This window comes from Helicoverpa zea, chromosome 1 (assembly GCF_022581195.2).
Source record: "Helicoverpa zea isolate HzStark_Cry1AcR chromosome 1, ilHelZeax1.1, whole genome shotgun sequence".
NCBI lineage: Eukaryota > Metazoa > Arthropoda > Insecta > Lepidoptera > Noctuidae > Helicoverpa > Helicoverpa zea.
Window position 1 is genome coordinate 12119842 of NC_061452.1, and position 24898 is coordinate 12144739.

General features: G+C 36.0%; 3 protein-coding genes across 16 annotated transcripts in view; 1 reads left to right on the top strand and 2 right to left on the bottom strand.

Moving 5' to 3' along the window:
- Positions 1 to 24898, bottom strand: part of LOC124631044 (kinesin-like protein KIF13A) — a 135934-nt gene that overhangs the window by 55370 nt on the left and 55666 nt on the right. The gene's annotated exons all lie outside the window — the stretch shown is intronic.
- LOC124631101 (putative nuclease HARBI1) lies at positions 3367 to 5094 on the top strand. 4 transcript variants are annotated; one of them, XM_047165277.1, is made up of 6 exons: positions 3367 to 3663; positions 3748 to 4016; positions 4129 to 4284; positions 4391 to 4547; positions 4673 to 4918; positions 5007 to 5094. In XM_047165277.1, coding segments are annotated over exons 1-6 (1050 nt in total). In that variant the 5' UTR covers positions 3367 to 3442; the 3' UTR covers positions 5008 to 5094. The 4 variants fall into 4 exon arrangements, with proteins under 4 accessions (XP_047021233.1, XP_047021256.1, XP_047021248.1 ...); XM_047165300.1 differs by lacking the exon at positions 4673 to 4918 and having other exon boundaries at positions 4391 to 4468; positions 4506 to 4547; XM_047165292.1 differs by lacking the exon at positions 5007 to 5094 and having other exon boundaries at positions 4391 to 4468; positions 4506 to 4547; positions 4673 to 4766.
- On the bottom strand, positions 5166 to 6947 carry LOC124631121. Its single transcript, XM_047165313.1, has 4 exons — positions 6773 to 6947; positions 6408 to 6662; positions 5953 to 6265; positions 5166 to 5628 (listed from the first exon to the last, which is right to left on the bottom strand). Exons 1-4 carry the CDS (start codon positions 6788 to 6790, stop codon positions 5441 to 5443), a joined length of 774 nt encoding a protein of 257 aa, XP_047021269.1. The 5' UTR covers positions 6791 to 6947; the 3' UTR covers positions 5166 to 5440.

The following is a 24898-nucleotide window of genomic DNA, read 5'->3' on the forward strand; positions in this document are numbered from 1 at the left end:
GCAAGCCCCATAGTTTTTATTATTGTTCACGTAAATACCTTTCTAATGATATATCATACGTTACTGTTGGAGCGGGTACCAAATCCCATACAAAGTGCCCATTGTCCTTTGCCGAGCATGGCTTCTTGAAAATTAAGACAAATATGATGAACAGGTTTTGTTGTACTTACTGGTTAATGCGACTGGGATAGTTATTTTGCTATGAAATATGGAAAATTTGCTGTGCAGTCAGTATTTAATGCTTGTATGTAGTATTTTTGTACAAGAATAAATTTAACTGTATTGCATTATAAGGAAAAAAGTAATGTCATATTGATGTATAATTTCAAATTATCTGCAGTTTGAGTTTTGTTTATTTGTAGTGAAGTAAGTTATTTGATGTAAAAAGGAATATAAATGATGAGTATTTATTGATAGGCGATTATTTATTTGATATGCAATTTATAATATCCCAATACATTACAACTACATTATCTGCGGGTACCAAGACCTGTCACGAACAAATAAAAAAAAACTATTGTTCACAATTGTTCCATTGTCGACCCAAAACACTCAAAATAAATAAATCACGGCAGCAATAAAAGGACGAAACACCATGGATTACGGGGTCTCATGAAACATTGTGCCGACATAACTCTTTCCGACCGCTCGCTATGGGAATGTCAACTTTTATTTGAGCACACTTGTACGGTTCGAAAACGATTCGTTGGAAAAAAATATATATAGGAGCCCGGTGGATTTTATTGGTACTGTTGTTTTTATACTTTTGTAAATATAGGTCAAATTGGTTTTGAAATTGCCCTGACTGTAAATAATGTTTACAGCTTGGCAAAAAAGAGTCTGACGCGGTGACAGTTGGAACTAAAAATCAAAATCAAATAAAAATTGTTAACATCGTTAATACTGGACATTGAAGTATCCCAGGGACATCGCCTACTTAGGATTGAATATCTCCAAAAATAACAAATATCAAAATCTGTGAGTCGTAGTATTCCGGGTTGCCACAGGTGCGATAGTGCTGACCTCATTTATTCCACACTCTTTTTTGCCAAGCTGTAGGAATATATTCTTGCTAAAAACCGTTTTAATGAATAAAGCAAAACAAGCAGAAAACTCATTAATATATATGGTAAGAAAAATATAATGTTATCCTATAGAAAAACTGATATTTTAGTTAGTTTTAATATAGTGGCTTCAACAGTGTAACAAAAATAGAATAAGATATACTCCTACATTCTAAGCAAAACTAAAATACATTCACAATATCTTCATATTATTGGACTTATAAAGATGAAAAAATATTTGGCTTGGCCTTATGTTGTTACGTTTTCCTCCTAATACTCGCCCACATTAATACACATTTGATTTTATTGGCCTTCGCTATGATTTTTGCTATTACGCGTAAGTGCGTACAACTCAATTGGTTTTCCTGAAATCTTCCTTACAGCAGCTATGAAAAATATGATATTTTGTTATACGTAGGTTGAAACCAATTGAAATTAATACCGCTTTCAAATGGAACGGCCGCTATTCAAATCAGTTCTCTCCAAATCAATATTTGGTATTATTCGTCAGTAGCCAATTTGGTAGGCGCTCCGAATTGAATTACAACTTGGGCGGTGACTACAGATATTAATTAAATTGGCACGTGTTGTATTCGCCCCAGAATCCAAAACATGTGTCTATTGTATAATAATTCCGTGACACAGTTAGCATGAAAATTATACATAACCAATTAAGCTGTTAGGTGTACTAACGATAATTGAGTTGGCAGTCAAAGCTCGAGTTGGTTAGATTGAAGTGGGAATAAAACTTTAATTAAGGAGTAGGTAATTAAGTTCACCGCTAGCTCGAAATTTTATTTTGATCACCATGCTGGATTTTAATTACTGTTTAGAGGAAATGGTAGTTGAGATTTTCCCTTCAAAAACAAAACTGCAGTCGTGTCCGTAATACTGGAAGAGGGATGATCAACCGCTGGCTGTCGTCCAACACCCGAATATGACGCATCAGCATCATTCCCGCCTCTGTCATTTATCACAACCACTCCCGAATTTAAAACTTGTAGGTAAAAGGTAGACACCATATCTCATTGTCTTGGAGAATGAAATGACTAAGATGACATTTTTCTTAATAGCAAAGCAACACCAAAGCCTTTATATGACACTGACTGGACGGCATACATTTAGGCAGTAAAGCAATTAGGTCAGGTTATCAGGCGTGATCAAGATTCCCTAGGATTTCATTTACCTCAGCTCTTTACCAATCACAGGGCGAACAGGCCTCAATTCGTCAGCTCTGTGAAACCTTCTGTCATTAGAACAGCACACAGGGGATGATCAACACTCTGGCGTTGGTCCAAATATCTAGGGCAATGCGTCAGCGTCATCGGGACAGGCATTCATCAATGTACAGATTTTGGTAAGAAGGACAACCTAAAATTTCTGTTGCGTGGGAATTCCAAGCATAAAAGCATTTAGTTTTTTATTTTTTCAATGTTTTGATATCAAATAATATTGTTTGGCGACAGATGAACAAAATAAAATAAATGAAACTTCATTTCCACAATTCTGGTTATCATAAAATCACAACATAAACTCTTCAGGGAATTTTTATGCAAAGGATTTTTGTGGAAAAATTGAGAGAGATGTCGAGTCTCTATCGAATTTTATTTTTAAAGAATTCCAATTTAAAAATGAATATTTTTATTTTACATACACGAGGATCGTCTAAAAGAAAAAAATATGTTATGATCTCACGTTTCTAATGCAGTTATTTGACTCCCATGTGTGAACCACATGATCTGTTTAATTCTATCGTTTCCCACATCAATCGCAGTCGCTGATGCAAGCACAATTGACGGACAAGGCTCGGTGCTGTCAAAGCAATCCAGTCCAATCAACATCCGTGTGAAGACTATTCAAGTTAGATCTTGACGTCACTGGTTGTTTATGTACATTATTCTGTCCTACATGAACACTAAGCGCTATGTTGGTAAGAAATTGATCCCATCTCAGGTTCAAATTACGAAGGTTCTTGTGAATTTACATAACCTCTTCAACTACAGGAAAATTACATTCGAGCTCGAAGCGCTTGAGATGTCTTCGACGTTGCTTCTGCACTTACGGCCGATCTCAATAACTTACTTACCTTTAACCATCTGTTACATTACCGATCTTTAGTAGCTACAACCGCATTTGTGCGTTTCAATAAACTAAAGATAGATAGGAATATCAACCTTTACTTTGATCTACCTATGGGAGGGCTTACCGCTTACCATAGTTAAGTAGATCCATAGAAAAAAAATAAAGAGCGTCTCAATAACATTTTGACAGTTAACTTTAGTTTGTTTTTGTTACTGTCAGTCAAAAATTTGCTATCTCCCGAAATCGGGCGATTTACTGCTGGTTTACGTAGTAATTACAACTTATTTTATAATAAAATGGATTTGTTCAGTGATGAAAGTGATAATGAGATGTATGAAGCTGGTGTATTTGATTCTGCGACAGCTACAGTATCTGGTGAATGCAGAGTATACAGTCGCATTAACTATGAAAGTGAATTTTCTGACTCGGAATTTACATTTAGATTTAGATTAAATAAAAGCAGTGTAAATGAGTTATTAGTAAAAATTCTACCAAATTTGAGAGTGAAATCCTCCCGGTGAGTAAATTATTTCTAGTAGGTAGCTAAACAGAGATATTTTTATTAATTTATGACTACAACTAATTAAACTTTTTATTTCAGGAACTATGGTGTATCTCCACTACACCAGTTGTTGCTCACTCTTAGATTTTATGCATTGGGCACAATGCTTATATCTGTTGCCGACTTTGTTGGAGTTTCTAAAGCAACAGCTAGCAGAATTGTGTCTGATGTGTCTCGTGCAATAGCAGGACTGTATCCTGAATATGTTAAAGTTTTGGAAAACACACAGCATGCCTTCCATGCCATTGCAGGATTCCCCAAAGTACTTGGGGCAATTGACTGTACACATATACCCATACAATCACCCAGTGAGTTGGTATTTTTACTGTTAAAATGCTTCGTGTAAGTCACGTTTTCATGCCTTTTATAACAAAGCTTGCACTTACTCAGATCTAAATGAATAAATATTTTTATTTTTAGATTCTAATATAGGAGAAGAGTACAGGAATAGAAAAGGAATATTTTCAATGAATGTTCAAGGAGTCTGTAATGCAGACTTGCTATTTATGAATGTAGTTGCTCGGTGGCCAGGGTCTGCTCATGATGCTACTATATTTAACAATTCCATTATTAAAAGTGAGTATAAGCATAATACTTTCTATTAAATATTTATTAAACTTTTCATGCATACCTATGTGATAACATCACCTACTTAAAATAACATTCTTATAATTATTTTCAGTGCAATGTGAAGAAGGGATCATTGAAAATAGATGGCTCATTGGTGACAGTGCATATCCTTGTAATTCATATCTATTGACGCCATTGCTCAACCCGGTATCTCTTGCAGAAATTCGCTACAATGAATCACATATTAAGACCAGAAACACCATAGAAAGGTTATTACTTATTATTTATCATTGATCACTTGCCTAATTGTTTGACATACACAACATATGAATATATATAGGTGGTGTTCAGTTGTGTAACTTAAATATTGTTAGTAATTTTATAGTTTTTTCAGGTGCTTTGGAGTATGGAAAAGACGCTTTCCAGTGCTTTCGTTGAAAATCCGTCTCGCATTACAAACAACACAAGTAGTTATTATTGCCACATCAGTATTACACAACATTTGCAGGTTGAATAATATAAGTGATGTGGAACCTGAAGTGGAGATACCGCTTGAGCAAGCTGATATTCCCCTAGTTGAGCGAGTGGCTCACCAACATCATCATGTTAGACAACATCTAATAAATAATTATTTTAGTTGGTGTGTACCTTATCATACAACTTGATATCAGTCTTATGGTTTTAGAAAAATAATATGGAAATGATCAAGGGTATATTTTTTTTTTCAGATATCTACACAAATTTGGGGCTAGATTCAACAAAGGAATATTGTAAAAAAATTAATTAATTCTGATTATATTTAAATGATAAAGAATATTCAAATGTTTAATTTTTATATCCTTAACCATTATTATCTTTCTGATAAAATTTAAAGAAAAGAAAGAGAATATACTGACACAATATTTTTAATTAAACAACACAATAACAGACCCCTTAACTATACACAATATGACAAAACTTAATAACTAATTATACATGTAGACTAACTTAAAATATACTGGCACAACATTTTTAATTAAACAACACATTACACAATAACACATCCCTTAACTATACACAATATGACAAAACTTAATAACTAATCAAAACATGTAAAGACTATAGATTTTAATTATAAATAAAAATTAACTGTAATTAATAGTTTAAGTTCCCAAAACTTAAACTATTCATCACAGTTAATTTTCTGTTTCATTAATTTTATTTCTAATTCTAGTTTTATATTTTCTAATTCTATTTTTTTACTTTCTAACACTACTTTTTGTGCTTTAGCTTGAAAGTAAGCTGCCAACCCCAGATCTTTGTCTCTCTGAGCTCTCTGTACTTCTTCAGAGAGCTTCCTCCGTTTATTCACTGTAAAAAAAAGTTTTATTTAATTTTGTGCAAATACTGTTTGTACCTCATCATCATCATCTTAGCGTTAATCCCAGTCGCATCCCTTGCGCGGCGGTCACGTTCACTACTGCTAGGCCATGGAGGCTATTTGTACCTATTTGCACAAAATTCCTTCACCCACTGCTCATACTAATGAATCCTTAATTAATAATAATTTTTACACCGTGCAACCTTTAACTAGCACTGTAAATAATATTTGTCTTAAAACAGTAACCCATATCACTGAACAATTAATTTTACACATGATAAGCGACAAGGTAAAAATACACTTATGTAACTTACTGGCACTTTTTGGAGTGTTAAAAATGTAGTTCTTTGGTGTGTAACTACCACCGCCGTTATTACCACCACCATTACCAACACAATCACCACCACCATTACCACCACCCATTACTACAGCGCTACTGCCCTGAGCTACTTCTGGCAATGGTTGGAAGTCAAAAACTTCTATGATTGCTTCACAGGCTCTGCTAGCAATATCTTCATCCGCATCACCACCAAACTCCGCAGGTAAGCCATTGCATGTAGTACCTAAAATTGATGCTACTCGGTCCAAAACTTCATCAGGAATTATATAAGACTTCCCTCCTCCAGTCTGTAAATTAAAAACAAAGTTTAAAGCAACCACAATAAAATGTACGACTACATTAATCCTTACTAACATAATATTATAAAATAAAAAGTGAAATTGTTTGTTTGATATGTCTTCTAGTAATAATATAAATTTAAATACTGACCTTAAGGTTATTTTGTCTTATGAGAGCACTACGCTTCCTTGCAGACTTCTTCAAATTCTCCCACTTGAGTCGAATTTGCTCAGGACGCCGCATATCTCCCGTAACAGCACTCAACTCCTGTGCAATTGCCTTCCATGCTTCTTCTTTTAGTTTATTATTGGTGGCGTTCGTAGCTTTGGTGGTTATTACAGGATGTTTCAGAATCATGTCGAGAAGAAGAATTATGCTGTCCTTTACAAACGGCTTAGCCTTAATCTGAAAGTAAATTATAATTTAGGCGCGAATTGGTGGTACGCGAACCCTTTTGTTTTATCTGTTCCAGGTATTTAATAGTGTTTTAAACAAAATACGCAGGAAATACTTACATTATGTTCTTCAGCCATTTTATAAAATTGTTGCACACTAGGTACTTTATAAATACAAATGAGATTTCCAACCAAATCACAAGTCGAAAACTCGAAACAATTCAAAACACTAAACAGTTGCGACTGCGAGCGAGCGCGGGAATTTGACGCGTCGCGTCGTTTGCTGGCAAATGTCAAAAATGCGTTTTATTGCATCATGTTAGAAAGCATTTCATCATTATTTTATTATAAAATTTCACCGTTTTCATATAAATTATAAAAGCAGGTTTTTTTAAAAGTACAATTTTACTGAAGCTAATATCGTAATATATAATCGTACCAAAAATAATATTTTTCACGAGAAACAAAACGTAACGCATTTTTTGTGAGGGAAAAGACCTATCTGTCTTTAACTGTAGATAACGTTACCGAAATTTTGTTATTGAGACGCCAGTTATTGATAGATCAAAAGTAACAGTAAAACTCTGGTAGCTAACCGAGTTTAACTCTTGGTAGAGTATTGAGATCGGCCGTTAAAGGAGGTCGAGAACGTGAAATTATCTCGTATGAGTGTGTACTTATCTGCGATCGATCGGCAGTTCCCGCACCTCGACAATTAACGCAAACATCCAATAGTTAAAACTTGGCCCCTTTGAGACGAACAAGGTGGGAACGATTAGCGGTAATCGCGTCAGCTAATTGATCAAGTTTCGGATAATCTCTAATCACGAAACAACTATTGAATACGTAAATCAGAACCATTTATTTGCGTAATCACATTCCTAATCCATCATAAGGTTACATTACATGAGGACAAAAAACATATGTCGGTAACCAGATATAATGATATCGAGAACAATTCCACAGATGCCTAAAAGACGTCTTTAAGCAATGCTCCATCATCTGTGAAGTAGAATCTTTCCGTGTGGTCGAACGCCGAAGGAAGGGAAATGGGCACTACCATCGGATCCAATCTTGTACAATAAATAACGACGCAGGGAAAAGCTTCAATTACAACGCGTATGTTAGCTACAATAACCGATTTGACCAGATTTTGTACATACTTATTCTATTATGTATGAACCTCCAATGGATCATTGATGAATCTACGACATGACTGTAAATTCTATACTAAGTTCATAATATAATCTCGAAGCCTTAACGCAAAAATACTGGTCCAAAATGTTTCAATCCAAAACGACAGACGTACCGTACTCAAGCTGTCTCGACAGTAGACAGACACTTTTTGTACCAAAGTTATAAAACATTTTTGAGCTCCTATTCATTTTTTTTAGTCATACGTCGCTGTCAGTTTATAGTTGGGACCGAACACGCGGCTCTGGCACCTAGCACCTGGCACCTACAGTTTTAGGTCACGCGGCACCTGTCCCGGCCTCTTTGTTCTTATTCCTATCCCATTTGTAGCGTAGGTGCAGCCAGATAAGTGCTCCCTCCCACCTAGCGTAATTACCGAGAGTTCTACTAGATAAACGAGATTTAATATTTATTTTATTGATATTCTGTTGGAAATACAAACAAAAAAATTTTGAAAAACTAAATTGTTAAATTATTTTATGTATGAAATGGGTAACTTCCTCAGTGGTGCAGTAAAAACAAGATTACAAATGAGTATTATGACTGGGGACATATAAGGCTGAGCTTTACAACCTCATAAATTAGCCTTGGTCACATTTTAGACTTAGCTATATTTTATGCTGAAAGTCATAAAAGCGTATTTTCGTTCTCCAAGCGACGTGGAACCGCCGCAATACCACATTTTTCAGTCTCAGTGACGATGTTTAACCCGCAACGCTCGCTACGGCGTAGCAACTTCGTAGCAAGTTCGCTACGAACGAAATATCGTCGTAGTACTTACGTACCTACTATTTGAATTAAGGTTTCGTACATATTCCGAGGTAACAATATGAATTCCAGATGAAAATTTATGTGTAGAGTTGAGCAATAAGCCACGCTTGAAAGGAGCTCACCCGGCCAAGTTTCAGTGAAACGCCAATACGGTCCCTTGCAAATTCACGATCCTAACTTCTCACCTGTATTTGCATTGCTAAACATTTGTAGGATAGCAAATACGGCGTGGGTCGAAAACTCGAAACAATAATAAAACCAACGTAAATGAAGTCGTAAATGCTTAAGTTTCCACTATATTGGCAGATTATGGGCTACCAGAGTTTTTATGTATTTAAGTAGTAGTTTGAAGAAAGTTATAAGCACTAATCTTCACAAAGATGTTGTCTGATCTAAAGCTTATCTCAGAGCTTACGGCGGTATATATGCGATATCAGAAATGCGTATACATTCAAAACTAATTATTACACAGTACAGACGTTTTTACATCACCCCTGCTGTTCTATCACACTGATAACAAATTCACAACAAACATTTCGACTGAACTATATTTCAGGTAAGGGCCACGGTGGGGCCCTTATTTGTGGCCCTCCCAGCTTTTATATAAAGCCAACAGATTAATGTCAAGTTCACGAAACACAATTAAACACAGAACAAGTATTTATTGTGAGCAGCGAAATGGGTTGAAATTTACCGTCTTTCGGGGAAGACAGGTAAGAAAGTAAGTCCTAATTCCCAAAGAAAGGGACTCCATAAAATAAGATACAGGTTTTTTGTACAAAATTGTTCGCTATATAAGTAAGTTTTCACGATAAACAGTCACGAAATAGCAACAGAAATCGTTTCGCATGTTGACAAAAGACGAGGCTGACGAGGGTACCGTAAACACAGGAGTTATCGTAAAATGGCGTTTATGGGCCACGTGACAGGATTAAATGAATAACAGTAAAAACGGGGAAAAGAAAAATAAGCCGACACGTCTGAAACATCCATCTTACAGCAGTCAGAGGAATGTTTAATGTCTACAGCGATTAAAGCAAAATTTGGTTCGGTATATTCAACAATCTACAACATTTTGAGCACTATAATAAAATTTTGAGAAAATCATACGAATTTATTTCGATAGCTAATTTTATTCACAAACAGTTAAGTAAACCATAAACTTACTTTAAATGAAGTCCACCATAAAAAGAGATTTATATCAGAACTGAATGATCCGCATGCACTGCTGAATTCACAATTAAGAGTTATTATTCCTTTGAAAACTTTCTTGTAACAAACAAACACATTCGCCGAGAATCACAAGGTCGAAGCAAACTACACATTTAAATAACGTTCGTATTCAAAGGAGTCGAGTAATGGAAATCACAATTTTAGCATCTATGCAAAGCAGCATCGACCGGGGAAGCACTTTGATGGTCATAACATTGGCAGAACTAACATTCGTAATATTTATGTTAAAACCAGATTTTCATTCTCAACAATCGTATATAAAATCTTCGTAATAGTCTTTATTTAATTAAATGGGAAATAAATTTTCATTTAATTAAACCACTAATTAGGATACTAAACTAGACGAAATAAAACAACGAAATCCATATTAATTTTAGTTACTAATTATCCTGTCAGAAGCATGACCGATAAGTTTGCTTATTACATTAATATACCCAAATTGTTCATTATTAAACTCGGGAAAATTAGATACATAACAAAGTAATATTCGTGAACAAGTATTTCACTCTGTTTTTACCCCACTGCAAAAATCCAGCTTTAAATCTCAAGCTTGCAAGTAGTTCGCTCGAAACTTTTACCTGAAGAAAAAATCTTTTTGCTTTTATGAGGTCACGCATCGTGCTCTTTGCTCCCTCAATAACCCCTACACAAGTAAGACGACCATCCACATAGCGAAGCCGCAGTAAACACGAAATTTGGTACAAAAAGCGCATATCTGTATTTTTAAGCGTAGGTACGTGTCAAGGGAGCCGTAAGGTATACCTTCGATATAGCAAGTACCGCAAATCTCCCCTTGATGGTCGTTCAGACACCGCAACTCAACATTGGAGGAGCTAGCACGAGTCACGACCTATGACCTATATTTGCTTCTTTTTTTTCTAAAAGAAAATGCAATCAGCCGTTGCACTGAGGTAAGGGGGGATTATGTGGTGCGCAGCACGCTTGATTTAGTTGGAAGGATGCGAGCTATTTAAAGGTTTCATTCAGACTAGGTATATTCCAGCAGTTTATTGGAAAAGGTGTGTGTGGATTTTAGTAGTAACGAACTATCCAGTGCGGCCAAAACTGATGATTGTATACAGTGAATATCTTGAATGGTTGACGGGCCGTTAAATCCATAATTTCGCTCACAATACGGTCTTGCATGCACGTGTTTGTAAAACTTGGAGGAAATCCAATGCGATTCTACTTAAAGCGTCGACGTGTCCAAAAGCCTTCGGGACCCGTATAACTGAGGTCTCAGGAAGTAATATTCGGGAGTTGCGACCATTATGCGTGGCGTCATGCCAATTCCTGTGCGTAGGCATTACTTGCGAACGTAACAACAGTAGTAATACGAGACCACCTCAATAGTATTTCGTTTGTTCCCAGACGCTATAATTTATACCGCAGTGGATATAATGAAGAAACTTTTGTAGTATCCATATTTCTGTATACTGCAGTTTGAGGCGTTATAATAAAACGGGAACTGAATTTCATGCAAGATATTATAATACATCGTGAACTCTGACACAAAAGCTGCATGTAGATAACGAAAATAAACATGACATTCTGTAGTACGGTAAATTACGAGGTCCATCGAAATCCATGCAGTAACAATAAAGAACAATACGCTCCAAATTGAATGCACAGCAGATTATCGAATTGAACATCGACAATATCCGCATGAATACTCGGAAATTGTTCAAATTCAATAGAATCATTGCAGACATATCGCAAACAATAAGAGATACTGGATAGCTCAATAAATAGTAGAGATGCAACGGGACCACTCAAAAGCATAGTGCACACAGATCGTTATTGGAAAATGACGGAAAACCGCGTCACGGCGGGAACATATTATTGTACAACAACACTAACAATATGAGGTTTCCAATACGTTTGACACTCGGTTTACGAGCGCGGTACTGTTGTTGAAGTATGCTAATAACTTCAATAAAAGTGCTATGATGACAATAATGTTTCTGGCTTTGTTATGGTAATGTTTATTTTAATGCGTTTGTTTTTGAATGTGTGTTGTTGTAGTTATTTGATGCTGTACTTGAGAACTTCGTTGAGTTTTCAATTTACAAAATGTTTTTTTTGCTGTAAACACAGTTGCTCATTGAAAATATGAAAACAACCGGCTTGAATATTTGAAGTTGTAGTAATGGTGCATATAGTGAGTTTAATCGTTCAAAAATCATGGGTAACGGGAGCAAGCTCGACTGGCAGTGATTGCAGCGCGTGAATTGATGGGGCGGAACACAAAGGGGTTGTGACGTATCTAGGTGAGCGGCCTGCGGCGTCGGCTTTTGTTCGAGCACCCGAGAACGCAAAGCGTTAGAGGATAACGAAGTGTGCTAGACGATATGGGAAAACTGTTTGTGTGAGAAAAGATTCTCGCAATTTTTTACGAAAGCGTCTTCATTTGCACTTAGTTTTCTTAGTTTATTTCTTACATTTAACTTATGTATTTTAAGATACAAGCTTGCAACTTGACACTTGCTAAAAACATTTCGATTTGCCTAAATATGCCATGTAATTCTGCCTCACTAGGCGTGCCACTGAAATTCACTGAATGGATGGAGACAGTTAAACGTTAATTGCTGCGTTATAGGCGGAACGAAAGGTTATCGCCATCAAGGGAATTAAGTTAGGGTAAGTTACTTTACGCCTTTTGATTGAGGACAAAACAGTGTTTTGGTAAAATTTTGTTAAATACATTTAGGTTATTGGGTAATTCGTGTTTATTATTTTAAGAACCTCTTTTTGCTCGTAAATGCTAAAGAGCAAATGACAATAAGAAACTTCAAAATAAAATTCTTGGCAGACTTTTAATCAGCCGAAAGCCTCATTCCACATTGGTTCTATAATAACAAAGATTCAAATTACCATTAATCAACAATATTTATTTTTAACCACCACATAGCATAATAGAGAAGATTTTATAACCACCAAATATCCAATTCAAAGAGCGACCAACAGTTTGTGGGTAAAAACCGCTGTACAAATACCGTTTTTCACAGGCAGGCGCTGGAATATTCTAGCGACGTAAATAGGGCTGTCACTTTTGGTGCTAATACCCTTCAATAAAACTTCCAACATTAATACTACAGTATTAAATCGAGAGAGCAAGTTTTCCCTAGGGCGACAGGCTGACTATTCTAAATTGGGAGGATCTTGGCTTTTACTTCAGGAGCAGTGGTCTTGTCCCGTAAATTACGGTTTTGAAAGGCGTTCGGGCGGTCGAGACCGGAGATTTGGGTGCTACAGGCAGTCAAATGATAGTGACAAGCCTGTAGGCATCGGCTCAGTTATTGAGTATGAATATTCAAAGTTATTTGTCGAACGTTCGGCGCGTGTCCCAGGGGGCATCCAAACGCATGGCATTCTTGTAATGAAATTTTGAGATGAAATGCATATCTGACGTTGGATGAACGGCATCCGAAAAATCTTTTGTGGGAAAAAATTGGGCAGTTTCAAAACCATAAATCTGTGCACTACAATATTTAAACTTTCTGTTGCATATAAGTATAATGGAATATAACTCCCATAATTTTGAGTTACTCAGGAGTAGCAACCAACATTTAACAGGCAATTTCGAACCAATACAGACATTTGTTGAACAAAACCTACGTAACACGCAAAGAACGAATTGTTTCTATCCATGATGTCACGAAGGTGAACAGGGAAATGCGCTTGCGCAACTTACACTCTCTTGTGCTGCGTACGTCATTTGTTTCGTTATGATAAAACTACAAACATAACTACTAAATGTTGTGTAAACATAACACCTAGATTAAAATGGTCTCAGAAGAGATTTATTAACTAAGCGCGAATTCATAATTTCCTGAAATAAATTATGAGTTTGATCATAACTAGTAGATTACTTTCACTATTTCGTTATACGTATAAACTTTATTAGGTATACACATTAAATGAGAAATCCATTAGTAAGTCCTGACTCCAACAATATGGTTGTAACAAAATGTTTTACATAACCAACGACAAAAATAAATAGGGCATTACACGGCCCATCAAAACGGTATAACAACACGTTAAGCCGCGTACGCACGTACGAACAAATTTGTTGCGTTACATGATATGCAACAACTTGGTTCGCACGTGCGTACCACTATCGAACATCGAACACTCTGTTCGTCAAACATGTTCGCGGCGATCCTTGTAGTGTGTTCTATATGGACGGTGTTCGAAGAGCTTTAATAAATGTTACGCAACAAAACTGTTCGTATACCTAGATCTGGGCGGGGTGCGGGCGCGGCAGAGGTCCTACCCGTACCTCAGTTCTCGACGAGTAGCCGTCAAGGTTATTCGCGTGCTATGTTTATTATTAAAAACATCCCTAAGTTTTCCAGTCATGGCCGACGAAGAAAATTTTCAACGGGGCCGTCATGGCTACTAAGATAGAGTTCACGACTGTTGTTCACGAACTCGACTCGAACTATGTTTGCGTTCGTGTTCGAATATGCCGTCCATACGTACGAACCAAATGTTCGGGTCTGGTGTTTGTGTTCGCTATGTTCGTGTTCGTACGTGCGTACGCGCCTTTACACGAACAAAAACTGATATTAATTAATGACATCATCAAACGACGTTGTTCAGCAAGGGCGCCCCGCGGTATTTGACATGTACGTAATTGCCCCGCTCCCTTCGAATACGTTAAATGGAAGCTTTACAACAGGATAGACGCCTATGAGCAACACAAAATAGCCCGTATACTTAGTCGGTATAAATTACAGCCGTTTTCGTAATTTAATACAAAACACCAGGCAATATTTTCAAACTTTATACAGCCTTTGAGCTCTTTGGACACCTCTGTATTGTCTTGAGTGGAAACCAGCATTACATTTAGCTGATAAACTTATAAGTCAAATAAAGCTTGGTGCTGTATTAATAAGATGAAGAATTTAGGAACTAAAATAAATTGTCTGTAATTCACACCTGCAAATTCGTAGGCAAATATTGTGTATACCCTAAATTTTCCAAGGCAATATAAAGTTAAAAGCTTAAGGCACTAAAGTAAACAAAAGAGCCTTATCAAAACAGAAATAAATAGTCAATTTAAACCAGAATACTGAATAGCACCATTAAGTAATCTTATTAGCTCCATTTTCGAAATACGTCCATAAAGAGCAGACTTAAGTAAAACGAAATCAAAATTTATTGCCAAACAATACGAAGCAAAAATAAAGCGTATTACAGATAAACCATCCAATTATGAAGAGGCGAAAACAAAATTAGAGATATTTAATAAGGCTATACATTCCGACGAAGCTTTACGTAACGCCTGGCTCCGTAACGAAATGCAATTGAAAGGAAAACGAGGTCATTAACTCTGAAACACCAGAAAAGGAGAATGTTCAATTCATAAACGAGGTAGAATTAATAAGTAAGCTTCTTGATAATTAATGCATTCAGATCATAGCGAATTTTCCGATAATCTCATTGGCACGTCCATTTAATGAGCTAAGGGGCCCCTGGAAAAGTTGACAAGTTATACCCAGCAAATGCTGTTTTATACGTCCCCTTTGAATAGTTCATCAATCACGAAGGTCAGTGCAATTTAATCCAGACGGGTGATGGCCTCCAAAATGATGAATTAATTAAATCAGTTCCGGGTCGTCGCGTCCGCTCGTCGCCTGCACCGCCTGTCGAAAGAGCGCCCAGCACTGCATTAACGGTTTAAAATCAATTTCCCGCCTGCTTCCAGCCCCCCGTCAGGAAATTAGAAGAACACCGGCCCACGAGTTTATTTGATCGACACACCTTCAGAGAATTTCAATATTATCTGTTGTCGCGGCATACCTCGACATTGCTTAGTTTTATATTAAATCTATCCCCATCTTAATTTTTACAAGTTCAATTTTTAAGTTACCTACAAAAATGTTTTTTATCATAAAGTGCGCAGTTTAACCCCTTGTTTTTATTAAAACCTGTTACGAACCACTCGTGCCGTAATACCGTAGCTCGACGTTCCCTGAGTATTCATTCACATGATGGTGCATACTTTTAATTGGCTTAATGCATGTTAATGGGTTTATATTATTTTGTACGCGTTGCTGAAAGATACGGGTTTTTTGATAATGCAAGTGTATTTTTTGTTGGTGTCTGTGCGATAGGAGTCTGTTGCATTTAAAAGCGTGGTTAATTAATTGTTTCTGCTGCCAAACGTGAGGTATCTTGACTTGTCAGATTGCGGGTTTTTATACGGCATGGCGAAACTGAATTAGATTTACAAGTGTAGCGGTTTAAAAATTGCACAAATGTAGCCATTTTGATTTTTATTATACTGCATAGCGTTCAAAAATAAATTGGGTTAATTAAGTCATTAGGTCTTTCTTGCGCGTTAAATTCACAAGATCTTCAGGAGTTTAGCTCCTTAATTGGAGAATCGAGGAAACGAGGAAGTTTAAATCAGTTTTCCCATACAATCAATTACCTGTGCGTTTATTAAGTTGTACAGACAATTATTCCGTTTAATTACTCGATAAATTAAGCAGTTCATTAGACGAAAACACAAGTTTGCAATTAAACGAGCCGGGTGAAGACGCTCGTGCACCTACGTTGAAAATGTGGAGATGGAAGATAAAAACTTCCTCCTGTTGAGTTGCCGTGTTCGCGAACTTTATTTAATTTGTTAAGAACTTCGTCTTGACATTAATATGATGACAATTGAACACAATATACTTAAGTATTAATGAGGCTCTAATTAGGAAATACCTTGGGCAGTTGATTTTAGATTGGTAGATATGTAGGATATTTTTTATTTATTTAGTTGTTTAGATATCAACGTGTGGCACACAAATCTACACCAATAAATCTAAACGCCAACGCCGGTGGTAACCAGAAATAGCACTCCCAATTTCCGTAACACAGCTCGCACAAATTAACTGCCATACATATATCTGACCCAACAGTCAGCGAGAAATATCACGGTCGAGTTCCTAGGGCTATCCCAATTAATCTTATTCACGCTATTCAGCTACATTTGGCATTGCGCGAATGTTCATCGCTTCGGGGACCACTAACTACATAAAAAGGGAAAGAAGACTACATGAAATACTTCTTAATCCCGCCCTGGATCTTTGTCATTTGAACCTTTTTTCCTTTGTCTACCGCTGATTTGTCATCTACCGCATTAGTCTTCGTAACATCCCTTACAGACTTACTCATACATTTATTTTCTTTTCTGTTCCCAGACCAGCTTCAAATGTTTACTGAAAATCAGTCTTCATTGATGTAAAATAAAATACGCATGGAACCTATAGTTATTTTCCTTTCTACGACAACATGCCTACTAGACGTAATACTCGTATGTTGAAAGTGATAATATATGGAAGTTATAACCCCATCTGGCCTTGAAGATAAATAGAAGCTATTTATATCTATTTCATTTTCCCTATGTATCAATTCAAGAAATTTCCCTCGGCTAAAGCCCAAGGGATATTCCATTTCTGCGTTTTCTAAATAAAACATAAATTCACAAATAACTCGAGGGAGTTGTAGCATATAGCAATAAAGGAATATCTTTTGTGATATTATATTGTACTGGGTAAATAAATAAATACAAAAAGGAATAAAAATGTTTCCACTTGTGATGAATAGAACAAAGTAAACATTTATAGAAAATTAATTTGAGCAATCAATAATAATGTTTAAAAAAGTACTGTTCATACCATTTGATTAAACATAACTTGAACTAGTAAATGGACCACCAAATTAACAATGACTTACAAACGCAAAAAATATTCAAGAAGTATTTCCATCTACGTTAATTGAAATTATACTATTCGAAATTACTACGGCCTACAGGCACAATTCGCTTCCAACAGGTATCTGTGGAGATCAAAGGGGGAGGCCTATGTTCAGCAGTGGACGTTCTATGGCTGAGATGATGATGATGATGACAGGCACAATTAACGACAAACAATGCAAAAGGATCAAACGTTTCACTGTCTAAGGATAATTTACTATGCAAAGTTCACAAAAAGTTTCATCATATCTAAACAGAGAATAAAAGATGAGGCTTAATGTAAAAATCAAGCTCTTTAATAAGATTATCTGAAGTAAACTGAAAATGAAACCATATTTATCAGCGTGGACGTTTCAGGAGCCGAACTAGACACAACTTTGTGACGTTGAGCCAGTAAATTCACTCCGGAGGTAACAAACGACGTATAATAGTGACACCAGCTGTATCTGTGTTAGATAGAGGCAGTTTCGTCTCTAAACGTCTCCATTTTGAACGTTAATTACCTGATGTATTTTGGTGTCTTTGTGGTTGTTAATTTTAGATGAATCACACTTGCGGTATTTTATGCAGTCAGTTTTTTTTTTAAGCACAGTTAAATAAAAACCATTTATTTTACTTTTGAATGAACTATTTCAGCAGATATAAGCGAGAAAATTTTGGAATTGACTTCCTGCCTCATTCTTATTACTGTATCATTCTATCTGTAAAAATAATCGAGGTCTTCAAATATTGTTGTCAAATAAGGAAGAGAACCTTTTCACATGAGTATAAAATTCAACACAAAATTGTGCATAAAATATTAAACAAGCTAATTAGCCTTAGACTCTAATTACACGGCACACTGCACAACACGTTAGCCGCTTCAAAATAAAACCTTATTCACACTTTTATTTCCAGTATTAAAATCCGTGTCAAGTCACTAACCATGACACTCCGTATAATTTCGCTATAATTATACTTTTTATTAATAAGCTTAACCGCAATAACACTGGCAGGTACAGTTACTGTTTAATTCCTGTAAAACGGTACCTCTGTCTACCTAAGAAGGTCAGGTAACAAACCGCGGGGCTTACGCTTAGTCATATCTTTAATGAACTTAGTGTCTGCCGTATTTATAGGAAACGCGGGTGGCACGGGTTGCGTTTAGCAATAAGTCTGATTATGAATGCTTGTTTTCTTCTTGGAAGGTTTATGCCTCCTGGTTTATGTCTAGGCTCTTGCTCCGGCGCGGATTAAGGGAGTTAATGGATATAATGTAGAAAGTTGAGCTTATTCTCAAATTACCTGCATCAATGACATTTACTTTACCTTCCTTCATAAAAGTAGAAGCATATTCAGATAGGCCATAGCAACCATCGCGTCTTGCAATCGCGTGAGCGCAAACATGACAGATAATAGGCAGGCTCATAAATATAAACAAAAGATTCTAAACTCAGTGTATGATACTTAAAATTTTATGGGCAGGATTAGACACGTCATAAAAAGCTTAACTTGTTTTGCATGAACATTAAACAAAACGGCAATGCAAGCCTTCCATCCTAATGTATTTAATCGAGAGTATCGGGTTACGGTTCTTAAGCCATATAAGTTTAAAAGCCAACAGGGTCGTTAAAGGAACCGCTCCAGCGTACAATTGTAAATTATGCGCGAACATAAATGTACGCTACGCTTTTCTTTCATCACCAGATGAGCACAAAATAAAAGCTGTTTATACTCAAAGCTCTGCATTATTTATTTTTACGACCCCTGTTTACACGTGACCGCGAGTGCTGTGTGATGTTGAAAAAGTCGTGGTAATAAATACACGACCTAAATAAAGAAGCTAAGAGGCGTAACAGTTTCCACATCCGAAAATGTAGATAATTCCACATATTCATTCAGGAATACCTACAGCTTCACAGTTATAACAATAACTGCCACATGAGTCTATCGATAGCGGTGCGGTGCGGCGTTTCCGCCAATCTTCCCAAGTTTCCATGAATGAGTTAATTGCATATCAGGGATTACCGATGCTCCCAAAATGGTATGACCTTTACATTGATTCATGAAAGGCCAAAATGGTAAATTCAATCTGTATTTAGCTCCATAATAAAGCCCGTACCGAGCTACTGAATGTAAATACAACATATTGCTTTGTTTATTATCGCTATTCCAGATAAGACTAGAATAATGAGATACTATGTTTATACAGAAAACAAATCTGAAAATAGCACTATTCTTTTTATTCCGAGGCCATTCATACTCATTCTGGAGCGAAAGAAAAGGATTATTTTTTTCCTTTAAAGCCTCCACAAAGAAAGTTTCATTTTTTGCTGGCACCGTGCTTGTCTCTAGGGAAATGGGATAGAAATTGGCTAGAAGCATGAAGTATAACGCCTTTTAAATTGAAATTATGGACCATTATTGGAGGTTCGAGATTCAATATCGCTTAACGATTTATTATTCAAGTTCCTTTGACTATCATATTTATCCAGAAAGCTCTCAGCTGGGGCTGTATTATGGAAGCTGTCTAGATTATTAGATTGTGGGATAATTTTGCCGGAACAGTAATTAATTTCTCTTATGATATATTAAAAAGTTAAATACATTTTTTGAGTAAATAATGTAGTCGTTATTAAGAACTAAAGACTTGCACAGAGAACCGGTTTAAATACTATGGCCATTATTGGCAATTTGTAAGCAAATATATTTCGGGCGATATATCGTTGTAGATATTCACGATAACGATCGGTATAATCAGTATCATGATGAAATATTGTCCAAACAATTAATAATGAATAACCTTGCCCGTTATCTTAGTATCGATTCGATAACATGGTTGACGTGGCGCATTTAGTTGGTTGCATAATTCATCACAGCGAAGCATCGCCTTATGATGTGGTAACTTGTTGAATCAACCGTTTTGTAAAGTGATCATTAACAATACATGTTTATATGTAATCTTTCAAATGATGTTTGTTTAGAATTACAATTATATTGTTTTCACGTATCGCGTGCGTAATTAAGATTAGAAGATTAGAAGAAAATACCACAGAAAAATACGTTTTATTTCAGAAATAGCCACTGACGTGACGTCAGGTACTACGCGCTACGCGTACTACTAATCTAAGTAGCCTGGTGCACGACATAAGTTATTCTCAATTTATGTAAATTGAGCCTATTTTAGAATAGAGAAGATATTCGCTAAAGAAATAAACAAATAAGGATCCCATTCTATGATTTTGCAAAGTAGGTATACCATAAAATACCGACATTAGTATGGTGACTTCTTAAAGGAACCCAAACATGAGCCAATAACAGTTTCGACTTTCTGCTTAACATTTATAAGATAAGCACAAAAAATATTTAATATTGCGTTTCGCTTACATTTTTACGCCATTTTACTTGATACATTAGACGTAAATTGCACATTTTGTTACCCCAAAATTACTTCGGCGACGTTGGAACGTTAATATATTTCATACTTTAATATTCCGATGTAGGTGCGACTTACGTAGGGAAAGATAATGTAAAATGTTCGAGTCTATATGAAAAGTTGATAACTTGGGGCTGAGTCGTTATTCCGCTAGAGTCGGTCCGCGAAGGAATGAATGGACGTTGTAGAACTATTATAAAAACTGCGTCTATTTGACGGCCTTTGCAGTGGCGATTATATAGTATGATGCCAACAATAGTCTTTTTGTACAGCTAGAATTTATTTGTAAAATATAGCTTTCAATTTTGTCAGTGGAATACGACGGAAACTACGATCGGACTACGTAAAAAGTAAATATTTGCTTCAGTTATCCGATTATGGAACAAAACGTCTTCACGTGGTCATCAACAACCTGTAATATTTTACAATGTACCAAATAAGCAAACGTGCCAATGACGTCACTATTGCCATATATTATGTAGAATCTGGGCAACAAATATTGATCGTCGCGTCGATAAGTTTGATGGCGGTCTATGGATTTCGGACACTGATGTGACTGAGCTATATTCTTTTTTCAATAATCCCTCAAATGTGACACAAGCTGATTGATGGCATAGGTTCGAAGACATCGAACTACGGCATGACTTCATACCGCTCTATCAAAAATCTTTTATATTGTTCACAGAATTTATTTTTAGTCCATTAACTGTGAGATACTTTTTGTTTGGAATTGAATGAAAGTATTTTCAAAGTTTTGTACGTATTGAAGACCGAGTGAGTGCAAGTAATTTATTGCATGATAACTTTACTATACCGTATACGCGAAAACAATTTCAGCTGAAGGTTAATTCTATTACTCGCTAGAGAACTTCGAAATAATAGATGAGACATAAAAGAAAAACAAAACAATCGCGCTCTTAAGTATTGTTTACGATATCTATTTGTTTACATCGAAGGCGTTAACTATTTACGGATGTTACGAAAATAGCAGAGTTATTTTGTAAACATTTACGTATAATGGGAAATAGTGTTACATTGAGACTGGTCGAACGAATATAATGTATTGAAATTATTTACGTAGTATAATCCGGTATCAGCTGAGGCTTAGTGAGGTAACAATTCTATTTAGAGCTGGTTGTTCTAGCAACTGCAGTACTTATGTGGTAATCTATAAGCTTATCAACACATCGCCTACGCAATACATACCTAACCTAGTTAGTAGAAACATAATAGGTGACATGTGACTTATGTGGGCGCCATTCATGGATTCGCTTTTGATATTTTATCAATATTACTAATGAATATTTATTAATAGGGCGAATTGCGCCGAAAACAAGCCAAAACGAAAACTAATTACGAAGAAAAACTAGCAACCAAAATAACACGACTTACGTCACAACCCACATGGTTATTAAAATAAATAACTATATGCAACACATTTTAATGCTTTCAGAATTAAAGTTTTAATAAGGAGCATAATTTAAAAACCCGCGAGTTCCTTGCCAACGAATCGCGTTTACATTTTCGTTTTACCTTTGCCCGTAATGATTCTTTGAATAACTCAAGTACTTTGTACTTATGGAACTTTGGAATAAGGCTACCTTTTGCTTTGGTAATAAACTAACTACCTACTTCGATACTGTTGTATACTTGAGTGCTACTCGAAACAAATAAGTTTCTTTAACAAATTTCACTTTTACCTATAATTTTAACATTTCAAATGAAATTGATCTTCAAAGTTATTGCTCCACATTTTTAATTAAGATAGATAAAATTGTTTGTAAACATCGTAACTAATATGAGACTGAAGTTGCTCTCGACGTCACAAACTTGAACAATTTCTAAAGCACACGTACGCGGAGCGAGGCGAATAATTAAGTGCGAGTCTGTAATTAAAGCCTCTACAAGTGTCGCTAAGAATGTAGGCTGTACTAGCGTATAATTTCCTTTGCTTAAGCAACTGATAAATTCAAACGATATTCCGACCCAGCCGTACAGAAACCCTCGTTTATTTTCGACAAAGCAAAAATATCGTTAATTCAGTCGAAAAAAATGTTGGCACAATTGAAATTGAAAAGCTGGAGGCATAAAACAAAAGCTGTAATTATTCCCAAGAGTTTTTCAGAAACACCCACCAAAGAGCAGCAGCAACATTGTTCAGCGTAATGAGCTCAAAAATAACGTTTAAACGTGAAACTGTGAGTCGCTAGCCTTTCATACGCCTCGAGTTAAGTATGTAGGAATGTTTGGATATCATTAAACTTTCTGTGTCAACGATGGAACGTGTCGAATAAGGTCTTTTTGAATAAGAAAGTAAAGTAAAGCATGATCCTACGAGCTCATAAAATATTTTTTCTATTCTAAATCCAAGTATGGTGTCTAATCGTGTGATAAATATTCCCCAATGGGCACAAGGTTCACTTTCACCTGGTCCAAAAAAGGAGCACCATGTAAAATTCAACAGGGACAGCATTTCAGACGAGTGTAACTGTCTCGCACGTGACGTCACGGCTCGGTGCGTGTTCAAATCCCTTCACGGGCGATCAGGCGCCGGCGCACACGTCCGACCCTTCGCGAGCCATTTGTGTCCACGTGTTGGAATTTTTAATAGAACCGGAACACCGTCCGTCCGGTAAGTGAATCATCCCGGAGCTCGTGCAGAATTGCACGGACTTTTTGTTCAATGCATTTTCTCTTTGTAATCTCTTTGAGTATTTTTGGAGGAAAGTTACTTGTGATTGTGAGTAGTTTCAAAATCGAATACATATCATAAAAGTTAATCAGTTGATTGGATCATCACAAGCTGATGTGGTTATTACTTTTGTTGTTGAGCAATCAGGTAATGTAACATCTTGAATAACAGTTACGACAGCAGACAATTTCTCAGAGCAGATTGTTTAGACGAAAGATTTAGATGTTTAGATGAGTAGTTATTACACATCAATTAATATTCTTATCACGTAATACGTTTGCTTGTTTGTGCTTTGAAAGTATGTGTAGTTTACTGCTAAACAATTACAATTTTAATATTCGACACCTCCTACGTATATTATCGTAACCAACAAAATGACGATTTTGCTTTTTTTACATAAAACGACTTATTTTTTTTCCATTTATTTATTTTTAAACATATATTTTACATTTTTAAATATTAAATACAAATATATAAATATACGTAGGAGGTGTCGTATTCTTTCACACTACATAAACTCGATCTCCAAGAAAAGCCGTTGTAGTAATGATAGAAGCTGAAAAAAGCTTTAGTGCCGGAGCAGAAAAACTGAACTTTCACATAAATTATTCAGCAGGCAACATTTTCACGAGAAAAACAAACGGAATCCTAGCACAGCAAAAGAATTATGGGCATTATTTCTCAAATTTTGAAATAATCCTGGAATATATATTTTTCGTCGGCCAAGAGCGATAAACAAGATTAAAATTACACGAGGCGAAGTGGGCGAAGCTGGGCATAAATCTCAAAGGAAAGCTGGAGTTGAATGGCTAGTTTATGGTACTTACAAACAAAACGGTCAACAGCGAAACACTAACACTTGGAACAATGAAACAGGCAAGCAGGTTGCGCTATGAATATCTAATGAAAGAGAAAATGATGCTGAATGGGGTATCATAAAGCTGAGAGGACAATGCAAGTTCAAGGCCGCAGACAGACGCTGGCTTTAACAGGTACGCGACATGTGCTTAACTGAAGATGTATTTATGTGTTTACTTGTGAAGTTTAATAAAAATCCAAAGACAGTCGTAAACATGACAATGCCTATGAAGCTTGCAGTAAAGAGTTTTTTTTGTATAATTTTCTTTTCAGGTGTAAATTCTTCTTTAGTTATAATTTTTCACAACAATAGAGAGAGATGAATAG